The sequence below is a fragment of the Ornithorhynchus anatinus genome, chromosome X2 (genome assembly GCF_004115215.2).
Source record: "Ornithorhynchus anatinus isolate Pmale09 chromosome X2, mOrnAna1.pri.v4, whole genome shotgun sequence".
Taxonomy (NCBI): Eukaryota; Metazoa; Chordata; class Mammalia; order Monotremata; family Ornithorhynchidae; genus Ornithorhynchus; species Ornithorhynchus anatinus.
In genome coordinates, this window is record NC_041750.1 from 950,431 (window position 1) to 966,645 (window position 16,215).

The 16,215-nt window shown below is 54.2% G+C and overlaps 1 protein-coding gene across 3 annotated transcripts in view; it reads left to right on the forward strand.

Moving 5' to 3' along the window:
* Positions 1–16,215, forward strand: part of GATA4 (GATA binding protein 4) — a 33,081-nt gene that overhangs the window by 14,198 nt on the left and 2,668 nt on the right. For all 3 annotated transcript variants that reach the window (XR_003755517.1, XM_029053440.1, XM_029053441.1), the window contains 4 exons: positions 14,100–14,266; positions 14,484–14,609; positions 15,330–15,417; positions 15,693–15,838. Coding sequence is in view for 2 of the 3 variants with exons in the window: in XM_029053440.1 (XP_028909273.1) it covers positions 14,100–14,266; positions 14,484–14,609; positions 15,330–15,417; positions 15,693–15,838 (527 nt within the window). In the remaining variant the exon portion in view is untranslated. The remainder of the gene's footprint in view (positions 1–14,099; positions 14,267–14,483; positions 14,610–15,329; positions 15,418–15,692; positions 15,839–16,215) is intronic.

The window sequence follows — 16,215 nt, forward strand, 5'->3', positions numbered from 1 at the left end:
GAGCTGCGGGCCTCGGCGCTGGAAACACAAGGAACAGACACGAAGGCGTCGGGCACGGCGGCGTCCGAGCCGGACGGGGGCCTGTCCCCATGCTATCAGGCCGGACGCCCGGGCGCCCTCCGGGGAGCCGGGTTTCTGTTTGCCGTTCGGACGGGAACCGACATGGCGATAAGGCGGCCCGTCTGGAGCCGCCCGGGGACGGAGCCCAGACCAGGAGGCCAAGATCTGCCCCGGGAAAAGCTGAACCCGGAAGCCGGAGTCAGGGGAGATTTTCCCAGGCGTGTGGAGAAGCTCGCTGCCCCCTGGGTGGAGGGGGGGACCGGAAGGGGGAGGAGTCCTGGGGTGGGCCATCGGGCCGTAGGGGCTGGGGGAGGGGTGGGCGGCCCAGCTCGGCCACTCCTGAGCGGCTCCCCAGGGCAGCCAGGCTGGAGTCCGGCCCAGTGAGCCGGAACTAGGGGACACCCGCCCTATCGACCCCAGGACCGGGATCCCAGAGTCAACGACCCCATCATCCCCACAGCTGGAACCGGAGAGAACCAGCCCCAGTGTCCCCAAAGCTGGAACCCGGGGACCCCGGCCCCACTGCTCCACAGCCGGATCCTTGGCTTCCCAGAATCCCGGGGAAGACGGGGACAATCCTGAGTTGTGGGCCCTGGGGTGGTGACCTTGCGGCCCGTCACAGATGCTCTACTGGATGAGTCAGTCCGGCTGTCATTCCTACTACCCTTCCGCTGCTCCTATGACAACTACTACTGCTGTGTTTACCCCCCACCGTGGCTACTGTTGCTATGACTACCACCCTTATTACTGTTCTTCTACAACCACCATTGTTACTTCTATTACACACTCCTGCTACATTTACCATCACCACTGCTGCACCTTCTACTCCTTCTACGACCTCTTCTACGACCCCTGCTGCTACTACTTCTAATATTGCTACACTTACTATCATCACTCCTCCTCCCTCAAGCGCTTAGTAGAGTGCTTTGCACGTAGCACCGCTCAGTAAATACAACTGAAGGAATGAATACTACACTGCCTTAGAGAAGCAGCATGGCACAGTGGAAAGAGCCCGGGCTTGGTTTCCGCCGCTTGCCATCTGTGTGACTTTGGGCAAGTCACTTCACTTCTCGGTGACTCAGTCACCTCATCTGTACAATGGGGATTAAGACTGTGAGCCCCACATGGGACAACCTGATCACCTTGGATTCCCCCCCAGCGCTTAGAACAGTGCTTTATACATAGTAAGCGCTTAATAAATACCATCATTATTATTATTATTACTTCTGAGAAGCAGCGTGGGTCAGTGGCAAGAGCCTGGGTTTAAGAGTCAGAGGGCATGGGTTCTAATTCCAGCTCCGCCACCTGTCAGCTGGGTGACTCTGCGCAAGTCACTTCACTTCTCGGCGCCTCAGTTATCTCATCTGGAAAATGGGGATTAAGACTGTGAGCCTCAGGTGGGACGACCTGCTTACCCTATATCTACCCCATGCTTATAACAGTGCTTGGCACATAGTAAGCACTTAACATATACCAACATCATTATTATTATTATTATTATTATTATTAAGTTTACTTCTACCATTGCTGCTATTGCTACCAGTGCCAGTTACTTCCAATAATGTTGGTATTTGTTAAGTGCTTACTATGTGCCAAGCACTGTTCTAAGCACTGGGGGTAAGGTAATGCGGTTGTCCTACATGGGGCTCACAGTCTTCATCCCCATTTTCCAGACGAGGTAAATGGGGCCTAGAGAAGAGAAATGACTTGCCCAAAGCCAAATAGCTGATAAGTGGCAGAGCCGGAATTAGAACCCATGACCTCCGACTCCTAAACCCCGGCTTTTGCCACTAAGCCACCCTGCTTCTCTAGTAGTAGGGATGGTGGTAAACATATCAGTATTTACCAAATGTATGCACAGTGCTGGGGCTTTCAGGCATAGGTGGAAAGCCGGGAACCATCTCCTTAGTTTACAGAGGAAGACCGGAGGCCCAGAGAGGTCGAGTGACATGCCTGTGGTCACCCAGCAGAGACCGGGGCAGAGCCAGGACTTGAACTTGGTTCTCTTGACTCCCCTTCCCTGTGTGTTCCACGCCATCTTCCTTAGGGCTGTGATCACCAACCCCAAAGACCCCATTTCCTCCGCCCTGTCTCCGGGCCGTCCCCCCCGCCTCCTGCTTCCCCACAGGAAAACTTTGTCACTCTTCCCCGGGCACCGATCGATAGCTGCAGGCGAGCAGGTTAATTATAATCACAGAATAAACGTCGGAGTCTCAAAGTTCACCCCCTCCTTTTGCAACGTTTCAAAATCCGATCGGGCCCAAGTTCTCCTCCGGCCGCCCCTGCCCTGACCCCGCGGCCACTGCCGCTGCAGGTGTGGGGGTTGGAACCGTGGCCCCCTCCCTGATCCCCGTGTGCCCCTTCCCCATTCTTATCTGCGCCTTCTCCTATCGTAGTGGCTGTCGTTCCTGATAGCGAGGTGGATCGATCGATTGGCCAGTGGGGGAACGGTGGGCCTCGTCCTCCGGGCGGGCCTGGGCCTCGGGGGCTTTATCGGACTGGACCTGGGTTGAATATGTTCTGTCAAGGTCTCAATTGGCTTTTTCAGATATTTTATCAGGTATTGCGGGGGGGGGGGGGGCAAAGAAATATATATATCTTCCCTCTCTCCCTCCCGTGCCCTCCCTGGAGTTGAGGGAGCTGGGCCGAGTTCCATAAATCAAGCCGATAAAGACAGTTAATGATATGGGCTGCCCGGGCAAGGCAGCAGGGTGGGGGAAGGGGGCTCAAGACAAGCAAGAATGGGTTCAGCTCCCCTCCCCCTCCCCTGAATGGCAGCTCCACCCTTCACACCCACCCCCTCCTCATCCCTTCAACCATCCCGTTGTCCCCACCCCCAAAATCTCACTCCTACTTTACCTCCCCAGCGCTCCTCCCTCACGCTCCTTCCCTCCCCCATCCCTTACACCTTCCATCCCCCAGCCCTGATCCCTCGAACCCCACCCCAACATTCTGGGGAATCTGATACTCCCGGAAGCCAGGCTTTCCTTGAGATTGAGTCGATCCATTAGTTGATTGATCATCTATATCTACTGATTGCTGTTTCATTGGGAAGCAGGGTTGCCCAGTAAAAAGAGCATGGTCCTGGATGTCAGGACCTGGGTTGCAATCCTGACCCCGCCACTTATCTGCTGTGTAACTTCTCCATGCCTCAGTTCCCTCATCTGTATAATGGAAGATTCAAAGCCATTCTCCCTCCTGCTTAGACTGAGCCCCTTATGGCATCTGATTATCTGTATCTACCCCAATGGCCCATAGTAAGCACTTTAAAAATACCACATTTTCTTTACTGAGCATCTCCTGGGTGCCTTGCACTGTGCTAAGCACTCAGAATGCAGACGATCCAGGCAGGGACAGGGAAGCTGGGTGTCTGGTGGATTTGAAGGGGGAGGGCATTCGTGGCCAGGGGAGGAACTAGCGATGAAGAGGGAGGGAAAAGAATGGCGAGCAGGGAGAATATGAGTTTAGGAGGAGAAAAGAGTGTGAGCTGGGGTGGACTGGGAGAAGGAGAACGAAGGATGGCATCCAGAGTCTGAAACATACTTCTACGAGAGACAAGCTGTTGGGCCATTTGAGCTAAGATTCTGGGCTTCATGTTCTCCAGGGAATGTCGAATTTGCACATCTTTCTCGAGAGAAGATTTAGAGAGAAGAGAAGAGTGTCAGAGAGCGGGGTAATGAACCTGAACTGTCTTCATTTTACAAATATCAGTCTTATTTTCTGAGCACTTACTGTGTGTAGATCACAGTACTGTGTGTTAGAGAGAGGAAAAAAGCTCAGTCTGGTGGCTCTTGGGAAGACTGGTTTGGTGTAGGCTGCTGGAAATGAACGATGGGTTTGGTGTAGTTGGCCAGAAATGAGCAGTGGGATTGGTATAGGTAGCCAGAAGTGAGCAGTGGGCTTGGTATAGACAGATTTGGTATAGATGGCCAGAAGTGAAAGGTAGACTTGGTATAGATGGATTTGGTGTGAATGACCAAGAGCAAGTGGTGGGCTTGGTATAGAAAGATTTAGAGTAGATGGCCGGAAGTGAGTGGTGGGCTTGATGTAGACAAACTTGTGTAGACAGTCAGAAATGAGTGATGAGCTTGGTGTAGATTGCCGGAAGTGAGCAGTGGATTTGGTGTAGATGGACTTGGGGGGGGGGAGGGGCGTGTAGATCAATCTGTCGATTGTAGTTACTGAACACTTACTATGTGCAGAGCACTGTACTCACAGTTGGGAGAATACAATTCAGGAGAGTTGGTAGTTGGGCAGAAATGAGCAGTGGACTTGGTGCAGACAGTCAGAGAGCCTGGGGGCTTCAGGATAGTAGCAAGGTTGTAGGTCGGGCATGGCTCTTGGCTGGGGAGGTGGGAGCGGTCGAGGTTAGGGGATGGTGGCTGGGGATTGGATGGCGGCTCCCAATGCTAGGGTTCTGCTAATTCTGCTGTACTGTACTCTCCAAGCACTTAGTACAGTGCTGTACACATAGTAGACGCTCAATAAATACCATCGATTGATATAGCAGTGATGTCACCGCTTGTTCCCCAGGATCGACCTTGAGTGCTCCTCACGGTGTTCTGCCCAACACGGACCCCATGCCAGCTGCAATTATTGCAGGATTTCCGTCATCCGGCCTCCCTCTGCTAGGGCGTCAGTGAGGCTCTCGCCCTCCCACCCCCACTGGGCTCATTCTGGGTTCTTTGGATTTCCGTGGAATGGATTTCCGTGGAACATCATGGTGTGATGTCACCTGACGGGTGCGCTGTGTGTGAAGCCATGTGTGCCTGTCACTTCTAGGGTGGCCAGTATGTTTGCGTTTTCCGGGATCTCACCTGTGGCCTCCTTAGACCTGGGCCTCTGCAGAGAAGTGGGGGATGGGAGAGGGCAGTGGTGGGAAGCTCTGGGCAGGCTGGGTCACTCCCTTAAAGTGTGGATGGTCAGTCGGTTCTTTGTCCGGTCTCTGGTGGCAAATCTCCATCCCACTAAGGCCCTGGGGTGGGTTCTTGCTGGGAGCTCATTCAGCTCTCTGCATGAGAAAAGAGCACTTTCCTGGGTTAAAAAAAGCACATCGGGACTCCCAAGTAACTGGCATGGCATGGTAGTCAGGGGAAGATGGATCAGCATGTGGAGGGAGGTGTGGCATGGCTCTACTGAATTCCTGCTAGACTCAAGGGAGCACCACAGCCCCCATCCCTGCTTCTCCCTCTTTGATGAGACAGTTCTGGGACTGGCTGGGATGAGCCTTGGAGAGGAAATCTGCTATCCAACCTCCAGGAGTTGGCAGGGGTTGCAGGGGGTGGGGGGGGACCTCGGGCATCAAGAAATCCATGGCCATGGTCTCTAATCTTGTCATCTCCTCTGCCACCATTTGGTCTCATTGTACAGAGCTCTCCCAAAACTCTGGCCGGGTGCTTTGGGCCAAAAAGGATGAGTTGAATTATACTTGTTACCCCAAGACATTTAGCCAGTATACAGACATAGACAATAATAATAATGGTATTTGTTAAGCACTTATTGTGTGCCAGGCACTGTACTTAGTGCTGGGGATTAAACATTCAACATTTCTGATTCCGCCACTTCTAAATATTTTATATCTGCCTCCCCCGTTGGCAAAGCAATGTGGCCTAGTAGGAAGAGCACAGTCATGCAAGTTAGAGAACTTGGGTTCTAATCGGGGCCCCGTCACTTCCCCGCTGTGTGACTTTGGGCAAGTCTCAACTTCTCTGTGCCTCTGTTCCTCCAACAGCAAAATGGGGATTCAGTACCTGTTCTCCCTTCTACTGACAATGTGAGCCCCATGTGGGACCTGATGATCTTCTATGCACCTCAGAGCTTAGTACAGTTCTTGACACACAGTAATCGCTTAATACAGTAATGATTATTATTGTTGTTTTTCTCTGGGCCTAATTTTCCTCATGGAAAATGGGGTTTCAATATCTGTTTTTCCTCTTCTTTAGACTGTGAGCCCCATATGGGATGATAACTGTGTCCCAACTGATTATCTTTGATCTATTCCAGTGCTTAGCACAGTGTTTGGCATGCAGGATGTGCTTTATAAAAATCACCATTATTGTTACCCTCATGATTATTATTGTAGTTGGTAATAGAATATATAATTGAGTTCCTGCTTTTTGCCAAACTAGGAACTAGGAAAAAATGCATGGATGAGAATGGACAGTGACAGTACTGTATGAACAATAATAATTTTAAGCTCGAAACTGTGCCAAGCACTGTGCTAAGCACTGGGGAAGATGCAGAATAATCAGATCAGGCTCTGGGCCTATCCCACTCTGTACTCCCTGCCCACATGACACCCACTGTCTAAGAGGGTGGGAGGACGTTACAGAGGAAGGATGCTGAAGCCCAGAGAGGTTAAATGATTTGACCGAGGTCACACAGCAGGCCAAGGTCAGAACTCCTGACTCCTAGCTTTCCTGAGCACCCTCAGGGTGCAACACTCTACACTAAGCCCTTGGGGAAGCAAGAATGAGACACATTCCCCACCCACAAGGAGCTTCCACTCTGATGGGGACCAGGAGACAGAGAAAGATTTACAGACCGAGGGATTGGAATATACTAGCCTATGCTTAGTACAGTGCTCTGCACGCAGTAAGCACTAAATAAATACCATTGATGGATGATTGATGACATATCCAGGCACAAGTACCGAGAATAGGTGCAGGTAACCAATCAATCAATCTATCAGTAATAATGAGTGTCTGCTAACTGTTCTGTACCCTAGCCCTCTGCAGCCAGTCGGTGCCTGATCCATACTTCCGATTGATGGCTAGAGCGGGTCTCCAGCGTGATCCCTGTCCCCCAAGTCCGGTCTGAGCCACCACAGAGGTAGGGCGGACACTGAAGATGGTGGTCCCAAGGGCGCCCTGGGCCATATCTGGGCTGGACCGTCACTGCGACAAGGAACTGAACCAATGTCCGCCTTGCAAAGCACCTGTCCCCTCCCTGCTTCTGGACCCCCAGGCTAAATCCCCCCCAAACCCGGCACCTTTGATCCCCTTAGGCAGGTGGAGAGCCAGCCTCAAATGCCAGCGCTCTTGGAGGAATCCTTGCCCGCTCCCACTCCTAATCCCCTGTTTGTTTAAATAATCTCCCAGAAAAACGCCCCCTGGCCCGGAAATCCTTCTGTTCCTGCCACCTCCCTTGCCCGCCCTTTCTCTCCAAACTTAAATCTCGCAAATCCTTCCCCGGGCTGTCGCTCGCTATAAAGCGGTCACAGCCCGTCCCCATAAATCTCTGCTGTGGCTGCTGTCGTGTGCTGTGGCTGCTGGGAGGCCGCTGGGCTGTGGGGACCCCTCCCACTGGACCGTCCCCAGCCACTGTCCTCATCCGGAGGGGGCTGCGCAGGCACCTGGCTGCCTAAATAAACGTTTCCTCTGGCCCGCACCGGCCACCTCGCCCTCGCCGCTAGCCTGGGCTGGGCCGAAGGAGGTGGGTCCTTGGGGGGGGGGAGGGCGGAAGCAAGTGGCCTGTCAAAGAGTGGCTGGATTTAAAGCCTTGTCTGGTAGTCTTAGCAACACCCGAGGCTCGTGAGGGCTGGATTTCCCAGGACCCCGCTTGCGGAACTGGTCTGGGGAATAAAGTGTGTGTTGGGGGTGATGAGGAAGGGATGGGCTTGGGGGTGATGCAAACAAGGTCCGATGGAGCCGGGCACGGGGGCACTGTGAAGCGGGTAAAGCATCAGTATCTGCTTTGTGCAGGCCCTGTGCTGGGTGCCTGCTGTGTGCAGGGCGCCGTACTAGGCAGTTGTTTTGTGTACAGTGTTGTACAGGGTGCTGGATATGTGCAGAATGCTGGAATGGGAGGCTGCTGAGTGCGGAGTGCTGGAATGGGCATCTGCTGAGTGTAGAGCGATGGACTGAATGCCTAATGTATGTACAGTGCAGGACTGGGCTTCTGTTGTGGGCAGAACAGTGCACCAGGCGCGTGGGGCTACCTGACATAGGATCCCGGAGTCGTACCCCAAGGCCCTGCCTCTCTGAAGGGTGGCCATGACCACATGACCGGGATCCCGGGCCTCCTCTCATAAAAGAACGTTTGGCCAAGGTTAAGGCAGCATTGAAGGCACACTGTTCTGTTTACAACTCCCCACTCCTCAAGAACTTCGGGTGGTTGCCCATACACCTTGGCATCAAACAGAAACTCCTCGCCACAGGCTTTAAAGCACTCAATCACTTTTCCCACGCCATCTTACTTCCCTAATTTCTACTTACAGCCCAGCACCTTTGCTTTGCCCATCCAATGTCTTGATCTTGTTTATCTGGCCACTGGTCCCTTGGCCGCAACCTCCGTGGGTCTTCAGCGGGGAGCACAGGCAGTCCAGCACTGTACCAAGTGCTTGGGAGAAGAAAATATAACAATAAACGGACACATTCCCTACCTACCATGAGCTTCTAGAGAGGGAATTAAGCCCTGCTTCCTGTTGGGAGCCCCTACTGACCCGGGGGCTGGGGCGGTGACCTTGTGTCCAGGGAAAGGAGGTCCCGGGTGGGGCTAAATTTGGAAGGGTGGGGCTAAATTTGGAAGTCGGGGTGGGTGGGGACAGAGGCACTGGCTGAGGTCAGTGTGAAGGGCCGCTCTGAGGTCACCCTAAGGGCTGTCCACAGTCTGACTAGTGAGACCGAGTGTGGGGGGCGATGTAGGGGGAGGGTCTGGACTGGCCCAAGGATTGGAGTCACACTGTGAGAAGCCTGGGGGAGGGTGGGGGTCAGTCACAGTGGGGGTGGGGGAGAGCTTTCTGGAGGGGGTGGGTTCTCAGAAGGTGCTCACCTCGGGTGCCTGAGGGCATCCCCCCCCCAGGCCCAAGTTTCTCCCCAATGTTGAGCCTGGATTCAATCGTAGCCCGGCTTCCCAGAGCCAGTGGGCTACCTAGGTGGATCAGAGTGGGAGTGTACCCCCTCCTCCCGCTTGTTGCTGCCACCTCTCCCGGACTTGGGGGCTGGGGGCCTGGGTGGGGTGGGGGTGGAGGTATATCTCCTGCTCACGGCCGTCCTGAATGGGGAATGTAGTAGTAATATGTATGAAAAGCTCTTACTGGGTGCCTTCCATTGTACTAAGCACTGGGAAAGAGTATACAAGTGAGAGTTATATACAGACCCCGTCCCTAGAAGGGGTCACAATTTAGGAAATGGAGAATGGGAAGAAGGTGGGAAGTGGGGCTGGGGGAGGTGGTATAAGGGGTCTGGCAGGGGGCCGTGGCCCACTGGGAGAAAGGCAGAAGATGAAGACTGAGCCAGAAGAGACCGTCGACCTGACCCCAATCTGAGCAGCCCCGGCCTGCCCCCTCCCCCTCAACACCACCCACCCCCTCCAGCCTGCCAGACTTCCTTATCTGGTGAGAAATGCACAGCTCAGCTTTGGGCTCCTTGCTGCAGGGGCTATTATTAGTGTCCAGGTCTGGGGTCCTCCCCTGCCTGTGGACAGAGGCAGGAGGCTCATCAGAGTCTAGGGCAAAGGGAGAGACAGGAGAGGGAGCAACATGGGGACAGGAAGATTCGGGGAGAGGGCAGACATTGAGGAGGAAGCAAGGGTAGGGAGCAGAAAGGCACCTCCATGGTCCTGACCCTGCAGGATTTAATAATCGTGCTACTTGTTAAGCGCTTTCTTTGTGCTGAGCACCGATATAATAATAATGGTGGTATTTAAACGTTTACTATGTGCCAAGCACTGTTCTAAAATACAAGGTTATGAGATTGTCCCACGTGGGGCTCACAGTCTTAATCCCCATTTTATAGATGAGGTAACTGAGGCCCAGAGAAGTGAAGCGACTTGCTCAAGGTCACACAGCAGACAAGTAGCCGAGGCAAGTTTAGAACCCATGGCCTTCTGACTCCCAGGCCCCTGCTCTATCCACTAAACCGTGCTGCTGCTTCAAGGTATAAAATGGACCCTACCCCAGACTGAGGTTGGGAGCCAGAAGGGGGGTTCTGGATCTTTGAAGGGCTCCTCCTGGGCACCTACACAATCCCCCTGGGTGGAACCTGGTCCCAGAGGGTCATCTGGGGCCTCAACTAGGGGAAGCAGCGTGGCACAGAGGATAGAGAATGGGCCTGGGAGTCAGAGGGTCATGGGTTCTAATCCTGGTTTTGCCACTTACCTGCTGTGTGGTCGTGGGCAAGTCACTCCCCTTCTGGGCCTCAGTTACTTCATCTATAAAATGAGGATTAAAACTGAGCCCTCTGGGGTCAGGGACGGGGTCCAACCCGATTTGCTTGCATCCACTCCAGCACTTAGTACAGTGCCTGGCACATAGTAAGCGCTTAACGAAAACCATTATTATTGGCAATCCTAGTTGGCTTTGCCTCCGGCATTGGGTGGAAGACTTGATGGGGGGAGGGCTTGTCACCCCTGTGGGGAGGGGCTATGGGAGGTGTGGGGGGCACACAGCAGGATTATCCCACCCCCACACCACCCCAACAGCCTTTGTAGCTGTGAGTTTTGGACAAAGACCTGGAGCAGCAACTCCCAGTAAGAAGAGACCTCACCCCAGCCCCCATCCCCATCCCAGCCCTTTGGTTAACAAACACACTCTAATTTGGGCATCTGGGGCTGGGCTGGGCTGGGCTAGCCTCTTATCTGTGTGGTGGGGGGGAGATTTTAGCTCCCACCAGCTGCCATCAGTTAATCGAACACCAGGATAAGAGAGAGACAGCTTCCTGCCTCCCCTCCCTGCCCCTCCGCCCCCCTCTCACACCCCTTTTGAGTCTGTCTCACACTCTTCCAGCCCAATTGACAAATTTCTGTTGGAAGCCCCTTGTGGGCAGGGAACTTCCACTGGACTCCCAAGTGTTTGCTACAGTGTATTCCTAGATTGTGAGCCCCTCCAGGGACAGGGTCTGGGCCTAATTCCCACCTGTGTACTCTTTCCCAGAGCTAGTACAGTGCTTGGCACACAGTAGGCATTTAATATCATTACTACTATTATTGCAAGACACTTCTCCTTCCTTATCCCACCCCAACCTGGGGATTACAGGACACCCTTTCCTATCCACAAACTCTTCAGCAAGGCCCAGTGGATAGAGGGAGGACCTGGGTTCTAATCCCACCTTCTCCACTTGTCTGCTGTATGACCTAGGGGCAAGTTGCTGAACTTCAATTCCTCATCTGTAAAATGGGGATTTAACCCTCCTCCCTCCTTCCTAGTTGTGAGCCCTGAGGGGCGGGGTGAAACAGGGACTGTAACCATCCTGATTATCTTGCATATACCCAGCGCTTAGTACACTGCCTGGCACACAGTAAGGATTTAACAAGTACCATAAGAAAAAGAAAAGACTTCTCTCTTGTCACGGGAACCACCCATCTGGGGAAGGGCCTGGACTGAAGTTAGAAACTCCTTGAGGGCAAGGGACATGTTTCTTACTGCTCATTGTACTCTCTTCAAGCACTTAGCACAGTGCTCCACACACAGTTGTCACTCAATAAATGGTATTGACTGAGGTTGATTGAGACAGAGAGTTTCAGTGGCTTGGTGGGGGCACAGAGCTGCGGGTGAGGACAGTTTAGGGGGAGATTGTATGGGGAGTCAACTAGGGGGTTGGAGAGAGTTCGGGGGTGGTTGCCTCTCCGTCCCCCCTCCTCTTGGTGAGGTCCCAGAAATCCCTCAGGGGAAACTTAGGCCTCCTGGTCCCTTCCCAATGGAGTCCTGTCTTCCCTACCACTTCCCACTTCCTTCCCGCTCCATCCATCCTCCCGACATCCTGTCGGTTGGAGTGTGTCTACCCTGGCTTTGAGCAAGGGGTGGGTGGGGGGCATTGTGGGGAACTCGCCATGGGTGGGCTGAGTAAATGCATGGGCCTGGGAGACAGAGGACCTGGGTTATAATCCTGCCTCTGCCACTTACCTGCTGTGTGATGTTGGGCAAGTCATTTCACTTCTCTATGTCTCAGTTACCTCATCTGGAAAATGGCGATTCAGTCTCTGTTCTCCTTCTTAGATCGGGAGCCCTCTGTGGGTCAGGGACCGCGTCCGACTCGATACAGGGAAGCAGCATGGCTTAGTGGATACAGCACGGGGCTGGGAGTCAGAAGGTCATGGGTTCTAATGCCGGTTCCGACGCTTGTCTGCTGTGTGACCTTGGCCAAGTCACTTCACTTCTCTGTGCCAGTTACCTCGACTGTAAAATGGAGAATAAGACTGAGACAGGGACTGGGTCCAAACCAATTTGCTTGTATCCACCCCAGCGCTTAGTTCAGTGCCCGGCACATAGTGAGCGCTTAACAAATACCGGAGTTATTATTATTATTACTACCTTGTACCTCCCTTAGTGCTTAGAACACAGTAGGGGAGGAGACTCTGGTCCCGAAGTCTGGAGGGAGGGGAAATGATGCTGGGGTGAGGGGTGAAGGGTTTGCTCCTTGGAAAACCGTGGGGTGGTAAGGCCCTCTAGTGGAGCCAGTTTCCCCAGCTCAGCGATTCCTCCCGTCCTCTTAAATGTGTACACCTCCCATCCTCTTAAACGTGTACAGTCTATGGCTCCCATTCCCACCTGCCCTGCCCCTCTGCAGGCCCGGCCTCCCCTGAGCCTAGGTGGAGGTGGACTGGAAAAGCAGCGTGTCTCAGTGGAAAGAGCACGGGCTGGGGAGTCAGAGATCATGGGTTCAAATCCCCGCTCCGCCGCTTGTCTTTGACTTTGGGCAAGTCACTACTCTGTGCCTCAGTTACCTCATCTGCAAAATGGGATTAAGACTGTGAGCCCCATGTGGGGCAACCTGATCACCTTGTAGCCCCCCAGCGCTTAGAAGAGTGCTTTGTCCATAGTAAGTGCTTAACAAATGCCAACATTATTATTACTGGAGGGCAACTGGTCATCCCCCGCCATTTCCTGGCAAGGGCTAGGGATGGAGCTGGGAGACAGAGGCAGACGTTTGAAGGGGGTAATTCAGGTTCCTTGCAGGCAAGTGGCTTGGTATTGTCCCAGTGTCGGCTGGCAGGGGAAGCAACATCCCACTCCCTAAACAACAGGGTCCTCTCTCTCTCTCTTACACATGCACACACCCGCGCGACACCCTTCTGCTTATCCCAGAGTTAAGCACTGGACCACACTCCATCTGTGTGTGCTCTGCACGCAGTGCTCAGTAAATATGATTGAATGAATCTATCTATCCATTCATCCACCCATCGTAAATAATTATAATTACGGCATTTGTTAAGCGCTTACTATGTGCCAGGCACTGTAGTAAGTGCTGGGAATACTGAGCACCTGCTGGTGCCTGGCACAGTAGTAATAATAATACTGTGTAGCAAGAGCACTTGGAGATAGATGCAGTGGAGATAGAAGCCCTGATCTCAATAATAATAATAGTAATGATAATAATAATGGCATTTGATAAGCACTTACTATGTGACAAGCACTGTTGCAAGCACTGGAGTAGATAAAGGGTAATCATGTTGTCCCATGTGGGGCTCACAGATTTAATCCTCATTTTATGGATGAGGTAACTGAGGCACAGAGAAGTTAAGTTGTTTGCCCCAGGTCACACAGCAGTGGGGGAGCAGGGATTAGAATCCAGGTCCTCTGACTTCCAAGCCCATGCTCTTTCCACTAAGCCATGCTGCTGCTATAACTTTCTGTAATAAAATAGAAAGTTACCATTTGACCCAGGAAAGTGAATTCTCTTAAAGTCAATTTTCAGGCTGTGTGATGAGGAACACCGCTGGACTTAGCATGAGTTACAAAAACAGGACCATAAGATTTGAGAACGAGTGGACGATGTCTGTGGCCCAGCCTTGAAAGAGAGAGAGCTGAGGTCCATGACAGATGCCCAGAGAATCTTTTCCAGATCAATAAACAGATAGATATATGAATGCCAGCAGGATGGCCCCCCCCTTGCAGGAAGCCCTCCCAGATTTGAGTGTTTCGCAATGGCTTCGTCCAGCCCTTTGCCTTGCTGCCAGGTTCTGTCTCTTGGAGGGGGTCTAGTGATGGGTGGGGGGGGGGCCTCTGTCCTAGTATTTAACCCTGTGTGGGGGTTAGGTGCTGGGAGCCTGCGCTGGAATTTAGAGGGCAACGATGTGAATGTCCCCCTTCCCTCCTTCAGAAATGTTCGAAGACTTCTCGGAAGGCCGCGAATGTGTCAACTGCGGAGCAATGTCCACCCCGCTGTGGCGGCGGGATGGCACCGGCCACTACCTGTGCAATGCTTGCGGCCTCTACCACAAGATGAATGGCATCAACCGGCCCCTCATCAAACCGCAGCGCCGCCTGGTGAGCCTGGACACTCCCCCTCCTCCGCTGAGGCCATGCCCCCAGCCCAGTAGGCTGGTGAGCCCCCCCCAAGCCCACTGCTCCTCCATGGTCAGGTCCCCAGCCCCCCACCCCAGCCCTTCATCAAAACGCAGCCCCCCCGGTGAACCCGACCCTGCCTCCTTCTCCACAGCCCTTCCCCCTGACGTCCCCTTCCCCCACTCCCGTGTGCCCGCAGTCCGCCTCCCGCCGCGTGGGACTCTCCTGTGCCAACTGCCAGACCACCACGACCACGCTGTGGCGCCGGAACGCCGAGGGGGAGCCCGTGTGCAACGCCTGTGGCCTCTACATGAAGCTCCACGGGGTGAGCGGCTGTGGAGACCCCGGGGACCTCCCCCTTCCAAATCCCCATACTCTCAGCCTCACAGACAGTGGAGGGGGGAGAGTGGTCTGTGAAACGAGGTGGGGTCAGGTGCCGCTGGGCGGGATCTCCCACCCCTCACAACTCCAAGGCTGCTGCCAGCCTAGATGTTGGCATGAGCAGCCCAGCTCTGCCTGCCACCCAAATGGGGAGCCTGGTCCCTCATTAGCTGCCCACCATGTGCTCAAGAGAGCTGTGCCTAAACGCCAAAGTCCTCCTATGCGCATGCGGAGGTTTCCCTGCACACCACAGCCCTCCTGGGCACACAGGAAGGTGTTGCCTATGCAATACAACCTTCCTGTGCATGCTTAGAAACCACAGGCCCTGCAACTGTGTTGAAAAGATTGAAAGCATGAGACCCCATGTGGGACCGCAACTGTATCCTGTGTCAACCCCACTATTAAGCATAGTGCTTTATAGAGTGAGCTGAGAGCGCGTGACACCATGCTGTCCCCAGGAAAGTTGGTGAGGGACACCCTCCAGAAGGGTTGGATGAACACCAGCCGACGTGCCCAGTGTCGGCTGAGAGGGTGGGCTGGGGTAGAAGGGGGCTGGAGAGTGGGAAGAGCATGTGGGGGCAGGGAAGGGACTGGGAGCCCTGTTTGGGGTGGGGGTCCCCCATCCGGTCCAGGCACTCATCTTTCCGGCTGTTGGGGTCTGCAGGTGCCCCGGCCTCTGGCCATGAGGAAAGAGGGAATCCAGACAAGGAAACGGAAACCCAAGAACGTGAACAAAGCCAAGGCATCAACAGGTAGGGGCCTCCCTGCTCCCTCCAGCAGGTGGGCTTTGCAGATCTCCCCCTGGCACTTGTAGTGGGGGGGGATAAGGGAGGGACTTCCTGTCCATTGCACAGATCGGGAAGCTGAGGCCCAGCGAGGAAGCCGGCTTTGGGTTAGCCAGTTGGCCCCTGGTAAGCACTACATCACAGTGGCAGGAGAAGGAGGGGGTCTGGATTCAAGGGTTGGCCAGAGCCCGTGGTCACCACATGTGTGTATTTATGTGTGTGTGTGTGTGTATGTCTCCCAGGCCCACCCAGCAGCGAGACGCTCCCACCCCCTGGCAGCGAGGCTGGAGGGTCCAGCGGCCCCGTGGCCAGGTCTGAGGAGATGCGTCCAGTCAAGACGGAGCCAGGGGTCTCCCCTCACTACGGACCTGCTGGACCCATGTCCCAGGTACACCCTGCCCAGGGTGCGAGACTCGGGGAAGCTGGAACAGGGAGGAGGCAGCATCCCACGGCCCCTGAGGGTGACGGGACCAGGCTCCTGGATTCCTCCGTCCCCACTGGCTGCCGGGATAGTTGGGGTCTGACCGGAAAAGGCCGAGCCAATGAGAGAGGGGGTCAGGGACAGAGAAGCAGCATGGCCTAGAGGATAGAGCATGGGCCTGGGAGTCAGAAGGTCATGGGTTCTAATTCTGACTCTGCCATTTGTCTGCTGTGTGGCCTTGGGCAAGTCACTTCACTTCTCTGGGCCTTGGTTCCCTCACCTGTAAAATGGGGATTAAGACTGTGAGCCCTATGTGGGACAGGGACTGTTTCCAGCCCAATTAT